We start from the raw sequence: 20123 nt of genomic DNA on the forward strand, positions 1-20123 counted from the left end.
GCACAGGTAATGTCTGTGCGGTTACCCTGCACAGGTAATGTCTGTGCGGTTAGTCTGCACAGGTAATGTCTGTGCGGTTACCCTGCACAGGTAATGTCTGTGCGGTTACCCTGCACAGGTAATGTCTGTGCGGTTATTCTGCACAGGTAATGTCTGTGCGGTTATTCTGCACACGTAACGTCTGTGCGGTTAGTCTGCACAGGTAACGTCTGTGCGGTTACCCTGCACAGGTAACGTCTGTGCGGTTACCCCGCACAGGTAATGTCTGTGCGGTTACCCCGCACAGGTAATCTCTGTGCAGTTAGTCTGCACAGGTAATGTCTGTGCGGTTATTCTGCACAGGTAACGTCTGTGCGGTTATTCTGCACAGGTAATGTCTGTGCGGTTAGTCTGAACAGGTAATGTCTGTGCGGTTACCCCGCACAGGTAATGCCTGTGCGGTTAGTCTGCACAGGTAGGTTATTCTCTTCATTGTGGGTCAATTTTCCTGCTTAACGCCCGGTAATCTTTGATTGGATGGCAGGCATTGTGAGTTTTAGGTTGCTGGGTTCTGAACGTTTTTGTGCTTGTATAAATCTTGCTGAGCGTTTTTCAGGGATGCACTTAGGTTTCTCGGGAAGAGTTTGGTCCTCTCAGATCTCGCCATTGTGATTTGCTGGGCCAGCCTGGAGCAGGTACCAGTCTGGAGGCAGTTATCTCCCATTCCCGAGCCAAGACCTTCCTGAATTATCCATGAAGCGTGAGTTTTCCATTCTGGCTGGTGGAAAAGGCTCTGTTCCTTACCCTGTGTCAGTGCTGGGCACTGCTTCCTTGGCATTTTTAAATTTTAAATCTTATGAACATGGTTGCTATAAAAAAAATAAATTTAAAAAGGAAGACAAAACTCGGCGCCCACTTACAATGAGCTGCAGCCTACCTGCATGGCTGCTTCGGCCACTGGCCTTGCTTGGCCTCTGGGCCTTTGGGGTAAGAAGAGCCTCCTTCTGCACCTCGTCCGGGTGGTCCCACAGCCTCCAGCCACCAGCTGTGTCCACAGTGCACATAGGAGAGCTTCCCTGTCTTTTCGTCGTGCTTGGAGACTCTCTCTACAGGTCGTTCTCTTGACTCTCGCGACCTCTCCGGTGCGCGGTCACACCTGTGGGGGTGGACTGGTGGGCACAGGACACGTGCAGGCCCACCGCGCCACCCGTTAGTTCTCCTCCCTGCTCCCTTCCGGTCATGGTCAGCGAGGGCCCCACCTCTGCCCACGGCAGAAGCTTCTGCACCAGAAGAGATGCCTTGGCTGCGCTGCCCCGTCCTGGGCTTGTGTTTTACAGTTTTTCCTTAACGTCAGCTCTTCATGTCACATTTCTACAAATGTGTACTTGACAACGAGCCTTTTAACCGTCTTGTAACCTTTCCCCTTTTCCTCCCCAGAGGGCGGGCTACAGTGGGGTTCCTGTCATGAGTCTGCTCTTCTTGCAGGTTGAAGGTTGAGGAGCTGGAGGGGGAGCGGAGCCGTCTGGAGGAAGAGAAGAAGGTGCTGGAGACACAGCTGGAGCGGCTCACCCTGCAGGTGAGCTCGTCCGGGGCTTGCCCTGCCCTCCTGTTTTCTCCTGGGTTTGGCCCGAGGTTCCTGCACCCCAGCCATCCCACTTTCTAGCTGACCAGACTAGACTAAACTGGGGGCCTGTCCCCCACCCAGGCCCCTGGCTGGCCGAGAACACCCGTACCGAGCCACCAGAAGGGACAGCCTGCCCCGGGTGGCGCTGCCCCCAGCCGCCCGCCCCGTCCGCTTTCTTGGTCTCCGTCTCGTTTTTCCCGACCACTGGCCGCAGCGAGCCCACAGCCTGACCTGTGGGTCGCCCGTGGCGGGTGTGACGGGCGTGCCCCCGGGAGGAGACACCGGCAGAGGTGCTGGGCGGTTTGGGGTTTGTATCCAAGCCGGTCCGCGTCTGCCTGCAGCTGTGAAGTGGGATTTGCTACTTGCACTGTTTTGCTTTTGCTTTGTTTTTCGTTTATCCTCCTGTCTATGTTGTTCACGGCAGGAAGCCTGCAGGTTACTGATCACCCAGAGTTTGGACAGGCCAGTGATTGTGCTCTTGGCATCTATTAAAGGCAAATCAAATCTCCTTTTTATTCCCGATTCCTGGAGATGGGAAAAGTGACAACCCTGATAAAACGAGGCGCTGTGAGCCGCAGCTGGGCCGTACTCCGCTCCAGGACCTGTCACCTTGTCCCATTTTAATTGGGCCGCAGTCCTGCTGGGAGAGCTGGGCTGCTGGCGGATGAACCCCCGGCCGCCCGTCAGTGGTGCCGTGTCAGGGCAGGATGGGGAGTGTCTTTCTGGGTCCTTAGTTGAGCTCAGCCTGAAGTCACGGCTGATGGCTTCCCAGGCCTCTGATTGGGGCTCAGTGAGTGCTGCCGAAATCCATGTTTCCTTTTTCCTGCTCCAGGGCTTCAAGGCCTGTCACGAGGAGCCTCAGTGGCCCTTGGTGATGGTGTCGAGGGTCAGACCAGATGAGAGGTGCAGTGAGCACCGTCAGTGGATGTGGGGTGACGGGGCCGGCGTTGGGAGCTCCCAGCTCGAGCCTTCCTGTGTGGGAGGTTCGGGCGGGTGGTGCCCGGCCCAGTCCGCACTCCGCGGGTGGGGTCAGCGACATCGGCCGTGTCCAGCTTCCTGGGCCCCGCATGGACCTCACGCAGGGTGGGGGCCTGGCTGTGCGTCCTGGAGCCGCTCACGGCCAAGGCGGCAGGGGGCATCCGTGTCAGCTTGGGGAGGGCACGGGTCAGTATCTGCGCCCTGGTGTGGCATGGCTCTCGGCACACAGGTTTCTGTCCGTGGAAGTGTATGTGTGAGGGGGGTACCCGGCCGGCAGTGGCCACACGCAGCGCCAAGTGTGCCTATGAGCAGCTGCCCCTGCGTGGCCAGGAGGGTGTGGTGAGTGGGTCCTGGCTTCCAGGATCCTGGGGGAGCAGACGTTCGCACGGTGATGTGCGCGCGGCCGCTGCCTCCCTCACCCCCGGCCGTGGGTATTCTGGAGCCACGTCCGGGAGTGTGAGGCCCCGTCCCTGCCGTAGGCGCTCGGGTGGCCCCCGCACCAGTGCAGTCCCGCTGCACTGGTTCTCTCCACCTGCTTCGAGCCTGGGGCCTGGTGCCACCCCTCCAACTCTGCGGGTCACCCGGATCTTGAGACAGCAGCAAGCAGAGGCTCCTGGGTGCCTCTGTCCCACGTCACAGCCCCTTTCTCCGTGTGGCCAGTTCCAGCTTGAGTTCCAGCAGGCTCTCGGGAGCAGCCCCGCCCCGGCACAGGGCTCGTTTCAGAAAGGTCCTTGTGATGGCGGGGGCCGAGTCCTGTCTCCTGACTCACCATCTCAGTCACAGGCGCCACAGGCCTCTGCTCCGTGGGCCCTGGGTTTTCTCCTTAGGCCTCCTGTATCTGTGCCCACCCACACTCCTGGGGGACGTCCTGCTGCCCCCTTTTCACTGACGAGGAAGCTTCGCTCAGAGAGGTTCAGCACTTTAGTCACGGGCACTGAGCCCCAAGGAGCAGAGCTGGCCTTTGAACTCAGGGCCGTTGTCTCCTGAGCCACACCCCCACCCCCCGTCGCCCCCAGCCTTCACACACTCCTGACCCCTCACCCCACCTTCCTGCCCTGCTCCTTGGGCTGCACCTCTGGTGGCCTGGCCGCCATTCCCAGGTGAGCAGCCTCAGCTCCGGGACCACTGGTCTCCTCCCCCCCCCGGCCCCCCCCCACCGCCCTGCCTGCTGCCCCTGGCCTGGGTCCGTCGTATGATGCTCTGGGGCGAGGAGAGGTGTACGCCCCCAAGGCTGAGCGGACGGGTCACCCCCGTCGCAGCGACAGTTCCTGTCTGACCGTGACGCCAGAGAGGCAGAGTTTGCCCCACTGCCGTCCAGCCCGGGCGGAGCGTCCGTGGGCAGGCCCTGCCCAGGAGGCAGGGAAACGGGCGGATTCGGCCCTGGAAGGAGGATGCCCACCTGCACCCTGACCCCTCAGGGCAGACAGAGGGAAACCACTGGGCGTTCTGGTCCTTGTGGAGTGGACCGGGAAGACCTCATGTTTGGCTCAGGGACCCCCCGCCAGGTGGCGCTGAAATGGGCCTGAAGGGGACCTGGGCTCGTGGAAACCGCGGAGACGTAGGTGGTGCCCTGGGGGCACCGGCATCCGAGTCTGTAGACCTCGCCTGGAATCCTGCCCCTCAGCTGGGTGGTCTCGGGCATGTCGTGCTTTGCCACCCGAGTCCCCAGCACATCCTTTATAAAATTGGGGATGATGCGCCCACATGGGGGTTACCAGGAGGTCACAGGCCACGTCTGACCACACCATCGTGAGGCCAAGACCTCGTCCCCTTCACCTCGGTCCCCGGGCCGTGGAGGCAGCAGGAGAGGGCAGCACACCCCTCCAGGTGGCCTGGCTGCCCCCAGGCTCCACTTCATCTGTGCGACCGCAGAAGCGACCGCAGAACCGCGGCTTCATGGCCTGGGCAGAGTGGGAGGACACGGGCCGAGGGGCCCAATTAGCGTGTAGCTCCCCCGGCTGTGTGTTTATCCGCGGTGCTGCCGGTGTAGTCCTTATGCAGGTCTCCCCTCCTCTCTCCCCCTGGAGGAGTCTTCAAGTTGGGCTGCTTCAAGGAAGATTGATTAAAATCCACTGCAGTTTGACTTAATTGGGAACATATGCTTGGAGAGGGAGCTCGACTAGTTAGAACTTTTTGTAATTAGTTCACAGCTGGTTGGTGAGGCAACCGCGCCGGTTACCGCTCAGAGCTGAGTGCACGCCTGCCGGCCTGTGCCCACTCAGTGCCTGGCGGGGCCGGGAGGGGAGGCTCCTGGGCCCTCCGCCGGTGGTGCGTGTCCTGTCTGGGTCTTTCTGGGGGTCCTTGGCTACTCCCACCTCATCTATCCTAAGGTAGCCAGCCGTCAGGGAGACGAGGCCCCCGTGTAGAGATGGGGAAACTGAGGCCACAGCTAGCCGTTTAGTAGAGGCAGAGTGCCCTCCGGTAAAGACTGAACTGGGGCAAACCAGCTGGGACTCTGGGCCCGAAGCAGACTGAGGGAACACACTCCCTGTGCCCCCCGGGCCTTTCCCAGTGGTCCTGGTGGGCATAGGGCACTTCCCCGGGCGCGCCCACCCCTCCCGCCCTCGGTCGTTCCTCTTCTTAGCGGTTGGGCACTGGGCCTGGTGTGCGCTCTGTCCCTCCCCAGCCGTGGCCCAGGTCTCAGTCTGCTCGCCTGGACGTGGAGCTGACCCCACCCCCCTGCAGGCTGTCATGGGGAACGCGGTGATGTGCCCGGCACAGAAGCACCGCCGCTGCCGCTGTCACCGCTCTTACCTTGGTGATGCCACACGGTTGTCCATGTTTAACTTCTCGTGGGCCACGTTTGGGGCTGTCAAGGCAATGAGCCGCCTGGCGCTCCCGGGGTGCAGTCCTGAGGGCTAGACGCGTGGCAGCTCTGGGCCTGGCAGACGCTCGTGCCCCCGGCAGTGCCCCCTCTGGTGAGGAGCGAGCTTCGCGTGGAGGGGGGTGAGGTTGGTCCCCCTGGCTCGCCCTGGGTCCCGGGTGATGGAGCCGGCATGCAAACTCAGCCCTACCGGTTCCCCCATCGTGTTACGAACAAACCGTCAAACGTACGGCAAAGTTTGAAGAGTTTTACAGTAAACACCCACGTGTCCCCCCAGGTCCTGCTGCAGACACTCTCCCGTGGCTGCTGTATGACGCAGCACCTCTCTACCCCCTTCCACCCATCAGTACTTTCTCTTTTCTTAATGCATTTTAAAGAAAATTGCAAACATCTGTACCTCTAAATGCTTCAGCATGCACGTAATTAAGGAGAATTCATCTCTGGGCTTTGCGCCCCCGTCCCACTGTCCCTCGGAGGCCGTGGGAGGAGCCCCTGCGCTGGAGCCTCCCCTCCCAGTTCCCGCCCTGCCTGCTTCCGTCCCGCGGGTGGGGCTGCCCCACCGCCAGCCTGTGGCTCTGCTCAGGAAAGGGACCAGACTGCATGCAGCCCAGTGACATTTCAGATGAGTGTCACTTTTTGGAAATGGAGTGGGGTAGAAAATAGCCGGGTTCCCTGTGATCAGGAAGCTCGCGGTGCCCATGGAGCCTGCCCTGCTCCCGTCCCTGCGTCACCAGGCAGGAGCGCTGTCTAATCACAGATTCTCCCAGCCTCCGCGTCCTTCCCTTTTCCGGAATATGGGGGGCGGCAGGGAGCGGCCTTCACGGCTCTTCACACCTCGTTGCCCTCGCCCCCGGGCCTCCGGCCCACTCACCGCACTGCAGACCCCCTGAGCCCCGCTGGCTCCCCTACCTGCAGGTTCGCCCTGCCCAGCCCGCACCCGGGGGCAAACTAGTCAGTCCTTGGACCTCAGTTCCCTCCCCACCCCACCTGTTCTCACCTGCCCTCATCTGCCAGGGAGCCCTGAGCCCAGAGCAGGCCCAGCCTCTGCTTCTCGGGACCCCTCTCGCCCTTGGGTCCTCTTGCTGCTAACTAGGGCCTTGAGCATGTCCTGCCCCTGTCTGGACAGGCTATTTCCTGATGGCCTACTGCCCATGCTTCTGGAACGTTCTCTGGGCGTTGCTTCTTGGAGGGGACAGAACACTGCGGGCCGTGGTGCTGGGGATGCCCGGCGAGGGCTGAGTCCCAGAGATTGTTCCTGGTGCGGTAGGTTGTGTCCTTTGCAGCGAGGAAGGCTCACTCCCTGGGACCGATGTCACTCTGAGCACCTGCTTCCTCGGCGCCGGCTGAGCGACCAGAGGGCAGGGGTGTGGCTGGACGGCGCCGGCGGCGGCCACAGCGCGGACAGCACTGATGTTGCCACACACACCACTCCCTCCCGCTGGCTGTAACTTGGTCACAGCTCCTTGCTGACTGCACACGTGGGGCACCATTGACCCTGACCCTGCCTACGTTCTCACCTAACAGCCATGGGCCCTGAGGCTGGGGTGCCATTCCCACTGAGCAGATGAAGCCCGGGTCACAGGAGTCGCTGGTCTGCCACACGGCGGGAGGTGACACGGTCACGTCCCCCAGCTCCAAAGACCCCGGCCCCTGCCCCAAGTTGCGCTCCAGCTCCCCAGCGGAGGTCCAGGCCTCCCTGCCCAGCAGCCCCCGTTCTGCCCTGAAAGCCTGGGTGGTCTGTGTGAGGACCACAGGGCCGGCAGCCTCCACCCCCCCCCAACCCCACCCGCCATGGTGGCGGGACCAGAGCTTCGTAGAGTCAAGACCGGGCTGCCCTCCAGCCGGCTTCCCTCCCCGGGTTCCACGACCTGCTCTGTCTGCCCCTGGGCCCTGCCCGTCTGCGGGACCCAGCTGTGGCGTCACCCCTCCTCTGGGCTGTGAGCTGAGCGCAGTGACCTCGCCTGGCTCCCAGCCAGTGTTCTTGGAGCACAGGGACACCAGGGCACATGTGGGCGACTGCAGGGCAGAGCACCCAGGAGGTAGCCTCCAGAGGACACACGTCCAGATGTGAATTCCTGCTTCACAGACACTGGGCCCTGGGCGGATGCTTCACCTCTCTCCCAAGTCCCAGCTCCTTCGCGGGGAGCCCGAGGATGGAATGCCTGCCCAGGGTGGCGAGGGTCAGGCCAGTCGTGCACATAAGGCGTCTTGTCTGGCTCCTCTCACACGGTAACTTCTTCGCACTGGTGGGTTTATTTCCCCTAATACGTATTTGTACTGCCCGCCCCCCTTTGAAGTCAAGAGTCTGTTTTCAAACTGTTTCTGCAGCCTGCTTTTGTGTCTTTGAGCATTTGGGAGACTTTTCCCACTGATATGCAGTGCCCTGTTTGTTTTTAACATGGCGTGTGGCGCATCACCGTGCACGTTTGCCATGACGTATTAAACCCTGACAGTTAACGGGAACATGCTCATGAGCAAGGCTGTGGCGAGTGCCCTACACGTGGTGTCTCCAGTGTGTGCGAGTCTGTGTGTAGGAGAAGCTCCCAGAAGGGCGAGCGGGATCAGTGGGTACCTGCATTTATTTCGGCAGCACTGCCAGACAGTCATATGAGGGCCAGTGAGAACTGTGTGGGATGTGTCGTAGCACTACCTGTGAGGGTGCCGGTTTCCCTACAACTGTCAGACTTCTAGATTTTTCTGGTCTGGTAGCTGAAATGGGGTAGTTCAGTGTAGTTTTAACCTTCAGTCTCCTTATCATAGATGAGTGAGGATTTTTAAATCTGTTTATATGTGTTAATGTCCTGGTCCATTTTTCAAATGGATTGTTGGTTCTTGTTGGTTTTTTGCAGCTCTTTGTATATGAAGGAGTTGAGTTCATTTTAAGTTGTGAATATGTTTTCCGAATTTACCATTTGTCTTTTGACTTTGTGCTGTTTTTTTACCAAGCAGAAGTTTTTGGCTTTTAAATTTATTTTATACAGATGCATTTATTGCCTTTTCCTTTTTAGCTTCTGGGTTTTTGTTCATGTCTTTACCTTTCTCGTGTCAGGGTATGAAAGAATTCTCTCATGGTTTCTTCTGATTTTCTGGTGGTTTCATTTTTTACACTTAAATCTGATGGATTTGGAATTTTGTTTTGATTCTTTACAAGGTGGGAAGCGTGATACCTGCCTGTTTTTTGTAAGAGGCTCTTCCTGGGACACCTGGACCACTTATCGAAAGCCTGTCTTTTCTGGCTGGTGTGAGGTCTGCCCCCTCGTGCGCTAGGTGCCCGCGTGTCAGGTCCCAGCCAGGTCTCAGTGATCTCCCGCCCCTGTGGCTCTTCTTTATCAGGGTTTTCCTGGCAGTTCTTGCTTATTTTTGTATGAACTTTGGAATCAACATATCCAGCTCCCCCACCAACCAGCCTAGAGCTTGCTGGCTTTCGTGAGAAGTAGAGGTGAAGGTCGGGCTCGGCCGCCTCCTGGACACACCCTCCCACAAGGACGTCGCTGTGTCTTTCTATTTGTTGGGGTCCATGTCCCCCGCGGGAACAGCTCACAGATGTGTTCACCCTGCACGTTTCCTGTCGAATCTCCTTCTCAGCGTCTTGTCTCCTTTGTTTCACCATCCGTGGGTCTTTCCTCGAGTGGCACGCACGCAGATGGGGGGCCGCCTCTGAGGGTCGCGACCTCCTTACAGTGCCACGTATGCCCTGCGTCCGGCTGCACTGGGCCTGGGGTCCAGGGGTCCCAGGGCCTCGCTGCCCCGGCCCGCCTTCCTCAATGTTGTATGTAAAACAAGACACGTAATGGAGGAAAAAGCCCAGCCCTCCAGCCCCCCGAGGCGGTGCCAGGCTGTTCCTGTCCATTGGAGCCGAGGCCTGAGAAAGCCAGCACACTGGTGTGTGTCTGTGTGGAGAAATTTCCACAGGCGCTGATGGCTGTTGATTTTTTTTATGCAACGAATGACGTGTCCTGAATATTAAGCCCCTTCTCGTCCCGTGGGCCTCGGGGATGCCAACTTCCCGACTCCTTGCTTGGTGCCACGGGGCCCGGGGGTGTCATCGGGCCTCAGAACCCAGACTGCAGGCCCGACCCCGAATTTGCAGACAGGTCCCACTGAGCCGCTGAATTGGGCTCTTTTCACCCTGGGACCTCCGCCGTCTGGTCCGGCCCTGCTCCACCACTAGCCGTACTCAACACACAAAAGGCTCGCGGCACAGCCAGCGGAGCCACCGCCGGCCTCGGGCCGCTGTCGCGTGCGGTCACTTCAGCCTCGGTGCTCTCGGACTTGGCCGTGATACCGCTCTTCACCCCCGTGTGGTCCTTGCAAAGTGTCTAGATGGGAAAGATACGGACCCAGCTCTTTAAAAACCCGGAAATTAGGCCTGCTGAGAAAGGACGTGTAACGGTCGTCTTCAGGCAAGTCGAGTGTTCTTACCGCTGATCATGGGGCATCACAGCTGCAGTGAGGAGGGTGGCAGGGGCTGGGGCGCACCCGCTTCTGCCCGAGGGTCCCCTCGCCGACGTGAGCCTCGCCCTCCCTGGGGAGTGCCCTCGCACAGAGGCAGGGAGGTCCTTGCAGACGGAGGACAGCGCAGCCCCCAGAGCTCCACTCAGCCGTGTACAGCTGGGCAGCCCAGCATTGGGACAGCCCTGCCCAGAAACACCCTCGGTCTGTGCCAGACTGAGGCCCAGAGCCCCGCAGGGCAGTGCCAGGAGCAGACTGTCCTCCTGACTCTGGGCCCAGCGCTTCTCCTGCTACACCTAGCTGTTCTCACAGGTTCCGTTCCATTCAAGGAGTTTCCGTGCACAGGACTGGGATGGGAGACACAGAACCTGCTCGAGCTCTGGGTTCTGTCTCTTCGGGATTGTCCCCAAAGTTGCAGGACACGGGCCCTGCCCCACACACCAGGTGTCGGCCCGTGGAGCGTTCGGCTTGCATGTGCCCCTTTAACAGCCCGTTACCCACTTCTGGAGAGCCAGCACCCCGGATTTGCGTCCCAAACTGCTCCTGTCCCCTCGACACCGGATGGGGATCTAAAGTCCGCCATTGGGTTCCCTCTAGCCCACGTCCTCCTGCCGTGAGGGAGCTCACTCTCCTGTTCCTGCTGGCTTTGCCCCAACACCTCAGAGGGGCTGTGTCACCGGTCCCTGTGTAGACGCGCTAGGTATCAGCCTGGGGGTGGGCCATCACCTGGCCCCTCTCCTGGGGTTCATCTGCACTCCCTGTGTCAGCTCCCTGACCGTCTTCCGTGATCACATCTATTTGGACAAGATCCCACTGTTCCACAAAGAATTCCTGGCAGGTGATACCATGATGTCTGCAAGAAACAGATCCCAGACGTTCTGACCGTCAGGCCTGAGCTTCCTGGCAGCCCTAACAGGAAGGGAAGTCTGGCCAATTACCCAGTCCCTCTTGTAGCAGGAGGTTTTGTGGAGGGGGTTTGTGGACAGACGCTAGACCCTGAAGGCACTGTGTCAGACGGGACCGCACTGTGTGCCTCCACAGGTACCGTAACTGAGTCATGCAAGCGGCTTTGTGCACCACGTGATCCAGCAATTCTGCTTCTGGGCGTGTGCCCCGAGGATGTTTGCACACCCGTGTCCCAGCAGCCAAAAAGTGTCCATCGATGGGTGAGTGGAGAAACAAAACGTGGTCCATCCACACAATGGAATATCACTCAGCCCTAAAAAGGAAGGAAACTGACACCTGCTACCACGTGGATGGACCTGGAAGACATGATGCTCAGTGAAATAAGCCGGACACAGAAGGACAGATACTGTGTGATTCCACTTCTGTGAGGTCCGCCCTGGAGGAGCCAGGGCCACAGGGATGGAAAGTAGGGGGTGGGGCTAGGGCTGGGGGAGGGGGAGGGGCACTTAGTGTGTAATGGGGACAGAGCCTGAGTTTGGGAAGGTGGGAAGTTCTGTGGACGGACGGTGGTGGCGGCTCCACAACAGTGTGAAAGTACTTAATGCTGAGCAATATGTTTAAAAATGATTGAGATGGCAAGTTTTATTTTACCACAATTCAAAAAAAACCATTTTTTTTAAGGCTTTGTTTAACATCTTCTGATATAACTCAGAGGCCTGGCAGGAGAAACACAGAGCCCGCGTCCATGGCAAGGGCGCAGGCGCCGGGGCTGCTTGGCCCTCTGTCTGCCCTCATCGGCCAGGTGCTCGCCCTTCACCAGCTGGTCTTGCAGCTGCCGGCCCGACCCATGAGGCCCCCCACTGCCAGCTCCTACGGCTCAGGGTGGTTTTAGGGTGCCCGCTATCGTTTGCCGTCTGTAGTGGGGAGATCGTGACGGAGCTTCTGCTCACCCGCGCATCTGAGCAGGGAGACGGGTCACTCGGTCGGTAGGCTCAGAGGACGTTGCTCTGGAATGGCGGGGGTGGGGCGGGGCCAGAGCAGTGGGCTCCAGACTGGCCAGACGTACGACGAAGGCGTGTTCCTCCTCCTTCCCCTCCTCTTCCTCCCAAGAGGTGTGGCCCCGGGTGCCCGGGTGGCAGTGGCTGCTGTCGGGGCCTTGCTCACAGCCCTGATGTTACAGCAGCTTAGGGAGAGGCTCAGCCTGTGGCCAGGAGCGGTGGGGGGCCCTGTTGGCCGGGGAGCAGCTTGGCCAGCTGAACCAGGCCCCCTCCCCGGCCACACGGTCAATGGCTGCACCTCCCCACTCAGCCACATCTGCTGCCCCCCCAGCCCAGAGTCTTGCCAAAGCCACCACCGGAGCACCCCACCTTGCTGGGCCTGCAGGGTGGCCCCATGGCGGCAGCAGGGGGCAGGCAATGGGGCGGGAGGCCCTGGGAGGGATGGGGCCCCCAAAGCTGGTCTCCGGCCTGAATGGCCGCTGTCGCGCCTTCCTGGCGATGAGAGGTGTCTTCATTCCTTCTCTGCAGGCTGTTTACGAGCCTCTCTCACAGTCAATCCCCTGCTGAAGGACCCGGGGTGGGACTCGGCAGGCGACGACTGTCCTGTAATTGGGCTCTGCTAACAGTTCCCTGTCTACTGATTAGAGCCCGAGGTCGGGAGCGTTCGCGGACGAGTGTGGGCAGCCCGCTGGCACAGGAGGAGCAGGCACGCGTGGCCTCACCTGGCCTGGGACAGGGTGGCAGGTGGGCCACCGGACCCTCCGGGGGGCCCTGCTCTCTCTCCTCGCTTTTCCTGCCGTGCCCCCCACCTGCGCAGTGAGACTGGCGGAGCCCTCAGCTCTTGACAGACGTCCCGGGAACTCGCCGAGTCCCGCGCCCTGGAGTCGATGGGCCGGGGTCTGGCTCAGGTTGGCAGGACAGAGGGTCCCCGGGTCCCTGTGTCTGCCCGGCAGGTGGGACCTTGTTGCATCCATGCAGAAGTGGCCTGGCTGTCTCTGCCGTTCCCTCCCAGGTAGGGGGCACCGACCAGCCGCTGGACAGCGCCATCTTCCGTCCACCTGTCCCTCTGCCACCGCCTGGGGGAGGCAAACAAGGGGGCTCCTTGGGACGTGCGCTGCAGCCTCGGGCAGGGTGTTGTCCCCGCTCCTCCTTCCTGAGGGGATCAGGTTTGCACTGGTGGTTTCCCGTGGCCATCTTCTGATGTCTCCAGAAGGCCTGGGTCCTCGGACACGTGGCGTTCTGGGCTGCCTCTGGAGGTCATCATGGGTGACAGTCACACACCCAGCAAAGTTGCATGTAGTTTACAGCTGTCTTCACATCCACTGACCGTTTGATCTTTCCAAACTTGGGAAGGTGAGCAGTAGTGTCCCCATGTCATAGATGAGCAAATTGAGTCTCAGAGAGAGGGAACGGCTTGGTCAAGTCTCAGAACTAGCACAGGATTATCCGTGTTCTGGGCAACGGAATGCCAGCCCCAAGGACCACACGCTGGGCCACCTTCTGGGGGCATCTTCCTGGCGCCTCAAGGGGAGACGGAGGGGGAGCCAGGCTAGGCTCTGGGGTCAGGGCCGAGGAAGGTCTGGGCCTCCGTGGCCCGCCCCGCCCCACCATCCCGGGATGGTGGCATTTTTCCTTTTTCCAGGTTCCGTGGGGTCTGGCCCAAGCCACCTGGCTCATGCGGGAGCAGAGGTGGATGTGCAGCCCCACTTGGGGACGTGACGTCGCATGGCTCCACTCGCCTCTCGGTATTTCTCTGTCACTGTGGTGGCACTGGCTGCCGGATGTCATCTGCCCTCCGGTGCAGTCTGGGAGCATTGAGGTTTACCCCAGAGTGACCCCAGCCTCAGCTCAGCTAGACCCGTCCCACCCCTCCTGGTGGTTGGGAGCACCGAGGGCAGCCTGCTCCAGCTGCCAAAGGCCCCGGTGCTCTCCCTGCCTATCCCCCCCGCCCCCATCTTTGGAAACATCACACTCCAGCAGAGCTCCCGGCCAGGACCTAAGAGTCCAGGACGGGCCCCGAGATTCCTCACTGGGGTGGATTCCCTCCAGGCGTTCCGCCGAGGGGGCTGCTGGCCGCAGGGGGACAAGCAGTGGGCCTGGCTGGGTGAGACCCTCCCCGGGCCCCACTGTTCCTGGGCGGGGGACATGCAGCGGCCACAGGACACAGCCTGCCAAGCTCACTTGTGTGTCCAGGGCCCACGTTGGCGCCTCACGGCTGATGGTAGGTAAACTCGCCCTGCCGTGCTGGGGAGACGGTCGCCCGGAGGGTAGTGTGAGAAGGGTCTTCCACGTGTGCTGGCCTGGCAGGCATGGCTCCCCATAGCGCCACCCTTCCTGGAGCTGCCTGGAGAGCCCCAGCGCACACTGCCTGTTTGGGGACTGGCAAGGCCCGGCAGGGCCCCCTCCCCAAGCCCAGCCCCGTCGGCGGCCGCAGTGGCCGGTCCCCCGGGACTGGGCAGCATGAGTATACTCAGGGACCTTCGCAGCCCCTCCTAGACCCTGACAGCCCATGCGTGTTTGTTCGTGAGGGGCCTCGGCCACAGGAGTGCCAGGTGCCCAGCTCCTGAATGAGGCCTCTGTGGTGGGGGACGAGGGGACACGAAGGGCACGGGGGGTGCAGGGCATCGGCCCACGTGGTCACCGGCCCACGGCAGGAGGCTCGCAGAGAGCCTGTGGTGAGGGGGCAGTCCCCAGGGCAAGCCCCCATCACCCCTCCCTTGTGGCCCTCCTGCCTCCAGCCCTGGGCCCCTCCCCTCTTCACCCCTCCCGTGACTGGTCCAGGGCAGCCACGTGGGCCTCGGTTTCTCGGTCTTGGTGCTGGGGGTCTTGGGGGGGATCCGGCCTGCACTGTCACGTGGTGCCCCCGCCGATCCCCAGGCTCTCCACCCGCGGTGAGCACACCATCGGGCTGGGCCGGCCCTGTGCCCCCGGCTTCAGAGCCGGGGAGCGTCCCTGTGAGCCACCGAGCACCGAGTGACCCCGGCCCATGGGGCACGTAGGACGCGAGGCCGGCGCCTGAGGGACCTGCCCAAGGTCGCGGAGCCCTGGGCCTCGCGGAGGCGGGTGTGCGGGCTGGGGTGAGGCGGGGCTGGCGAGGGCTGTGCCCACCCCCCCGATCCGTGAGGTCCGGTCGGCCCTGCCACTCCGACCCAGCGGGACACCTGAAGCTCCCCCGCTTTTCTCCCTGAGCTGTCTTCCTTCAGCCAGGAGAGATGTTGATTTAGTTTTGAGGCCGGGTGATTTATAAATACGCGTGAGGCTCGGTGGCGGTCTAACTGGGCTTTTTAACTCTCCGTGGGCCTCTGTCTCCTGCTAGCAGCGTCTCTTACTATTTGTGGCAGGTCTGCCCTCCTGGCAGCCCTTCCCTGGCCCGGGGCAGCCACAGTCCATCCACAGGGCACACAGGCTCCCGGGGGGTCTGTTCTCCATCCAGGTCTCCCAGGTGCTAGGCTTGGAAGGCCCTTACAGATCAAGTTCACTGCCCTTACGCGTCAGCAGATGGAAACTGAGGCCCGGGCTGCCAGCAGGTTAGGGGCAGGACTTGAACACAGACAGGAGCGAGGCAGATGCCAGGGGACTCTGCCGTGGCCTGGACTCAGGGGGACATGGCTGTTTGTCTGAGCTTGCACAGAATCTGAGCCCGAGAAGGAGCCCCACTCGTCCGTGAGCAGAGGGCGGCGGGCTGGCTGCAGCCCCAGGGAGAAGCATTGCCGCACGCCCTGCCGTGCCCTGGGCGTGCGGGTTGCGAGGCCCAGCCCCTCGTGCAGGCTCCCCGAGGACCCGGCTCGGCTGGAGCGGGCGCAGGGGGAGCTGGACCACGGGGGTCGTTCCTCCGCAGTCACGGACGGGGACGTCTCTCCGCCCCCTCGGCCAGTGGGATGTTTTTGTTTAGCCAGTAATTGCACCCACACGTCAAAGGAAGGTTCAAAACTTTTCCTTTTGAGATTCTCGTCAGTGTCTCAACAGTTTCCTCAGCTGCAAATCAAACAAGGCAACAAATTTTTAGCAGAAGATTAGAGCCATTTTTCGCCTTTCTTCCTCAAAACTGTCACGCAGCAGCAGAGTTCAGCAAATTTGTTCGTGCTCTTCCGTCTGCCTCAGCGGCACCAGCCCCCCGACACACCCTTCACGGTGCCACGAAGCCCCTGTGCCCATGGCCCTGCGTGCCCGGGATGACGGCCGGCACCCCTTCCCCGGACCCAGGGAGGGGGAAGCCCTGGCCAGCTGGCCCTGCGACTCCCCCGTTCTGGTCACCAGCTGGGCCTCTGGTTTCTCGACCACAGGACGCTCTGCAGTCATAAGTGTCACCCACTCCTTCTGCAAACGTTTACTTGACGTGCCGCGCCTGCCGCCCTAACCTTTGCGGGAGACAGGTGACGGGAGAGAGTTTACAGTGTCACGAGCGGGTAGGTGCTGTGGACAAACGGAGCAGGGAGGGGGCGTGCTGGGGGCTCTGCATTACTGCTGCCACGTCACCGCCACCTCCTCTCAGTGGGTCCTCACGGGGCACTGGGGTCCCCTCACTAGTCTGGGGGGCAGGACAAAGCCCTGTCCTCACGGAGCCTCTGCCTCCCTGGCTGAAGGTACCATGCCTCCCTCCTCTCCAAGGAAGGAAGGAGGGAGGGAGGAGGGGAGGAAGGAGTGGCCGGGGAGGGCCTCCTTGCTCCGGGAGGGGTGGCGCAGAGAGCAGAGCCCCCGGTGGGCTGAACCTCGACCCCCTCTCACGCAGCCTGACCACGTAGTCCTGTTGGCTCCTGACCCCTGGCAGCCTCATGGGGCCTGTGTGAGGGAGGATGGGGTCTGGGTAGCCTCCTTGTACCCCGAGGTGCCCGTGTCCAGTCCAGCCGGGCCATGGGGACTGGTGCACCCTGGCACCGGGGAACAGCATCTGGCCCCGGGTCCGTACTGCTTCTCCATTCCAGGCCCATCAGACTCCAGGGGGAACCAGCCGGCCTCAGGCCCCCTCGTCTGACAAAAGGGCTCTTCAGCCTTGGCTTCCTGAACACCGAGTGGAAGGTTCCAGGTGGCAGGGTCTGTGGCAAACCCCAGCCCCTCAGGGCTGTCGCAACCCACCCAGGAGGCGCCTCTGGAAGGCCGTGCTGGAAGCCCAGGCTGGCCGCAGGCGACACAGGCCTGAGTCGGCTGGGCTGGCCGGGCTCCGGCCAGGCCATTTTAGGGAGGGCAGCTGGTCAGAGCCAGGTGCCAAGACCTGCCCTGCGGACGGTGGTCTTGATAGTGAGTAGGGTCTTGGTGTGGAGTTCCAGGCCACAGCGGGGCCGCGCAGGAGCCCTTGCGCTGGAGGGGGTGTGAGAGCCGAAGCCAGGAAGCCGGGATCGACCAGGTCATTCCGCCCAGACCTGCTGCTGCAGGAGCCGCGGGGGCGTGGAGACGCGCGGCGGGCAGCGCCTGTGCCGCAGCAGTGGGGCCGGCACCCCCTGCAGGCTCGAGGCCGGCCCGGCCCAGCACGCGCGTCCTGCGGAGCCAAGCGCCTCTCGCCCGCTGCAGGCTGGGGCGGCGTGTGGAGGGAAGCCTGGAGCCGCACCAGGCTCTCGGTAGCAGATGGAGCGTCCACACACGTCTTACTGTTTGTTTTCCCTATTTTCTTTCATTTCTCTTTTTTAAAAACGGCTTTATTGAGATACAATTTACATATCCCAGAACTCACCCTTTTGAAGTGTACAGTTAAGTGGTTTTTCATACTTTCACAGATAATGAGCAGCCATCACCGCACAATTGCAGAACATTTTTATCATCTCGAAAAGAAACCCTGTTCCCTTTAGCTGTCACCCCACTCTCCCGCATCCCGGCTCCAGCCTTAAGCAACCACCAGTCTGCTTTCGGTTTCTATCGATTTCCTCGTTTTGGACGTTTCACGTGAATGGAGTCATATATGTGGTCTTTTGTGACTGGTCCTTTCCCTGAGCGCAGTGTTTTCAAGGATCATTCGTGTTGTAGTAGGTGTCAGTGCTTCATTCCTTTTTATGGCTGAATAATACTCCATTGTGCGGATGGACCACACTGTGTCAGCGCACTTGTCAGCTCTTGGACACCTGAGCGGTTATCGTGACTGATGCTGCTTTGAACATGTGTGTGCAAGTCTCTGTGTGGACGTGTTTTTATTCTTCTCGGGGGTGTACCGCGGCGTAGAATCGCTGGTCACGTGGTAGCTCTGTCTTTAATTGTCTGCGGAGCTGTTTCCCGCAAGGGCCTCCCCGTCTTCCATTCCCAGCAGCGATAGGAGGACAGTTTCTCCCTGCCTCGCTGAGACTGGCTTTGTCATTCTAGCCACCTCGGTGGGCGCAGTGACGTCTCATTGTGACTTTTTTTTCCGTGCCGCTGCTTACTAATGACATGACGCTGAGTGTCCTTCTATGTGCTTATTGGCCATTTGTACGTCTTCCTTGGAGAAAGATTTATTCAGGTGCTTTGCCCGTTTTTACGTGTTTGTCTTGGTTTTGTTGTTGCAAAGTTGTAAGAGTTCTTCACATGTTCTGGATGCAAGTCTCCCCCCAGGTGAGTGACTTGCGGATATTTTCTTACACTCTGTGCGTTGTCTTTTCACGCCCTTGATGATGTGTGTTTTGAGGAAGTCTTTCATTTTGAGGAAGTCCAGTGTGTCTGCTTTTTCTTTTGTTCCTTGTTTCTAGTGTCGCGTTGAAGAATCCAAGACCAAATCCAGTGTCGTGAAGCATTACGCCTGTATTTTCTTCCACGTGTTGTATAGTGCTGGCTCTTACGTTTAGGGTGTTTTATCCATTTTGAGGTCGTTTTCGTGTCTGGTGTGAGGTTAGGATCCAGGTTGGTGCTCTTGCATGCGGGTGTCCAGCACCTTTTCCTGGTGGGTGGCCTTGGCACCCGTGTCGAGCATTGGCCAACTGTAGAGGCAGGGGCACTTCCTGGACACTCGACCTGACCCTGTGCCGGCTCTGCTGTCTTGGCCGCCATCGCCTGGTCGTAAGTTTGAGGGTCAGAGTGTGAGTCCCAGGGGCCGTGGACACTCTCACTCCCTGGGCAGAATGGCGTTAGCAGACCCCGTGCAGCTGTCCTGTCTCTGTTGTGACCCGGGCTTGAGGCTGAGTCACAAAGGCCTGGGCCCGGGGGCTGCCACCCCCTTGGTGGGACCCTGGGGCCCCCGGGTCGGGGGTTGGGGCTCCGTCTCGCTCCTCGGGAGACTCCTTCAGTTACCTGCTGCCTTGTTACAAACACCCCACAGCTTAGTGGCTTAAAGCAGCTGGCATCCTGTTTCTCGTGAGTGTCTGTCTGGTGGCTCTGCCGGTCTCTCCCGGGCTCTCGCACTGCTTCCAGCAGGTGGACCTGCTGGGCTGCCCCCCCGCCTCCCGGGCTGGAGGCCCCATGCCTCCCTCCCTGCGGCCTGCATCCCAGGGAGGGTCCACGGCATCTTTGCCTGCAGGCTCGGGCCTCACGCCCCACTTGGCCTGGAGACAGGGCGAGGAGGGCCTTCGCCCGGGAATTCTGGGGGCGGTGGGCATGATGCGGCCCTCTGCCCTTCACGCTCACGGTGTCCCAGCGCAGGCAGAGGGAGCGTCTTCGTCCCGTCCCGGGGGTGGGGCTGTGGGTCTAGTAACTCTGAGGCAGGAGCAGAGGCCCCGGCCTTCCGGCGCCAGACGCTCACTTCGGCACCTGCAGGTTTCGCAGGCTTGTCACTTCCCCCAGTTCATCAGAGCTGCGAGCATTTGCCCCGTCTGGTCTGGTCTGGTTTGGTTTGGTTAAGCCCTGCTGGTTCTCCCTGTGATCCTTAAATCCTGTCACCCACTGCAGTGTTTTCTTTCCTTCATTCCCGTCAAGGGGAAGCCGGTGGTCAGACACCGCGCTCTGGGATGGGAGCGGTAGCTCCCCTTCCTGCCCGCGGGGTGTCAGGCATTTCCACAGCAGCGTCCTGCCCCCGACCCTGATGTCCAGGAGCCGTCTTCCCCGATTCTCCCCACATCTGCTGGGCAGGATGACCCCGAGGCTCGACAGGTCCAATGCCTCGGCCAAGGGTCACTGGTGACCTTGGGGTCAGGCTCTGTGCCCAGCTCCCTGCCCGGGCCCTTCCGGGGCGTCAGCAGGTGAGTCCTGAGGAGGCAGGGAGGTGGGCGTGAAGCCAGTGGTCAGCATGGCCAGACTGGGAGAGCCTGTGGCGTGGGGGGAAGGAGGGACCCTTGAATATCTGAGGTAAAGGAGAGGGGTGCAGCCCGGTGGATTCAGCCTGCCAGCCCGCTTTTGCTTTGCACGATTAAAGGGTTGAAGACAAATGAGGAAGAGCAGCTTTAGGGACACTGGAGGGGGCTGTGCAGGGCGGGGCTATGTGTCCACGGCGCCCAGAGCTCCTTCCTTCCTTCCCCCCTCCCTCCTTCCCCGC

At 60.8% G+C, this 20123-nt stretch overlaps 1 protein-coding gene across 8 annotated transcripts in view; it reads left to right on the forward strand.

The window, feature by feature from the left end:
- The window catches only part of MAD1L1 (mitotic arrest deficient 1 like 1), a 323294-nt gene that overhangs the window by 235219 nt on the left and 67952 nt on the right, over nucleotides 1-20123 (forward strand). For all 8 annotated transcript variants that reach the window (XM_029219334.1, XM_029219333.1, XM_029219335.1 and 5 more), the window contains one exon: nucleotides 1465-1555. In XM_029219334.1, coding sequence (XP_029075167.1) covers nucleotides 1465-1555 — 91 coding nt within the window. The remainder of the gene's footprint in view (nucleotides 1-1464; nucleotides 1556-20123) is intronic.

Source organism: Monodon monoceros, unplaced genomic scaffold (assembly GCF_005190385.1).
Source record: "Monodon monoceros isolate NGI ecotype Baffin Bay Population unplaced genomic scaffold, NGI_Narwhal_1 Super_Scaffold_13, whole genome shotgun sequence".
Classification (NCBI taxonomy): Eukaryota; Metazoa; Chordata; class Mammalia; order Artiodactyla; family Monodontidae; genus Monodon; species Monodon monoceros.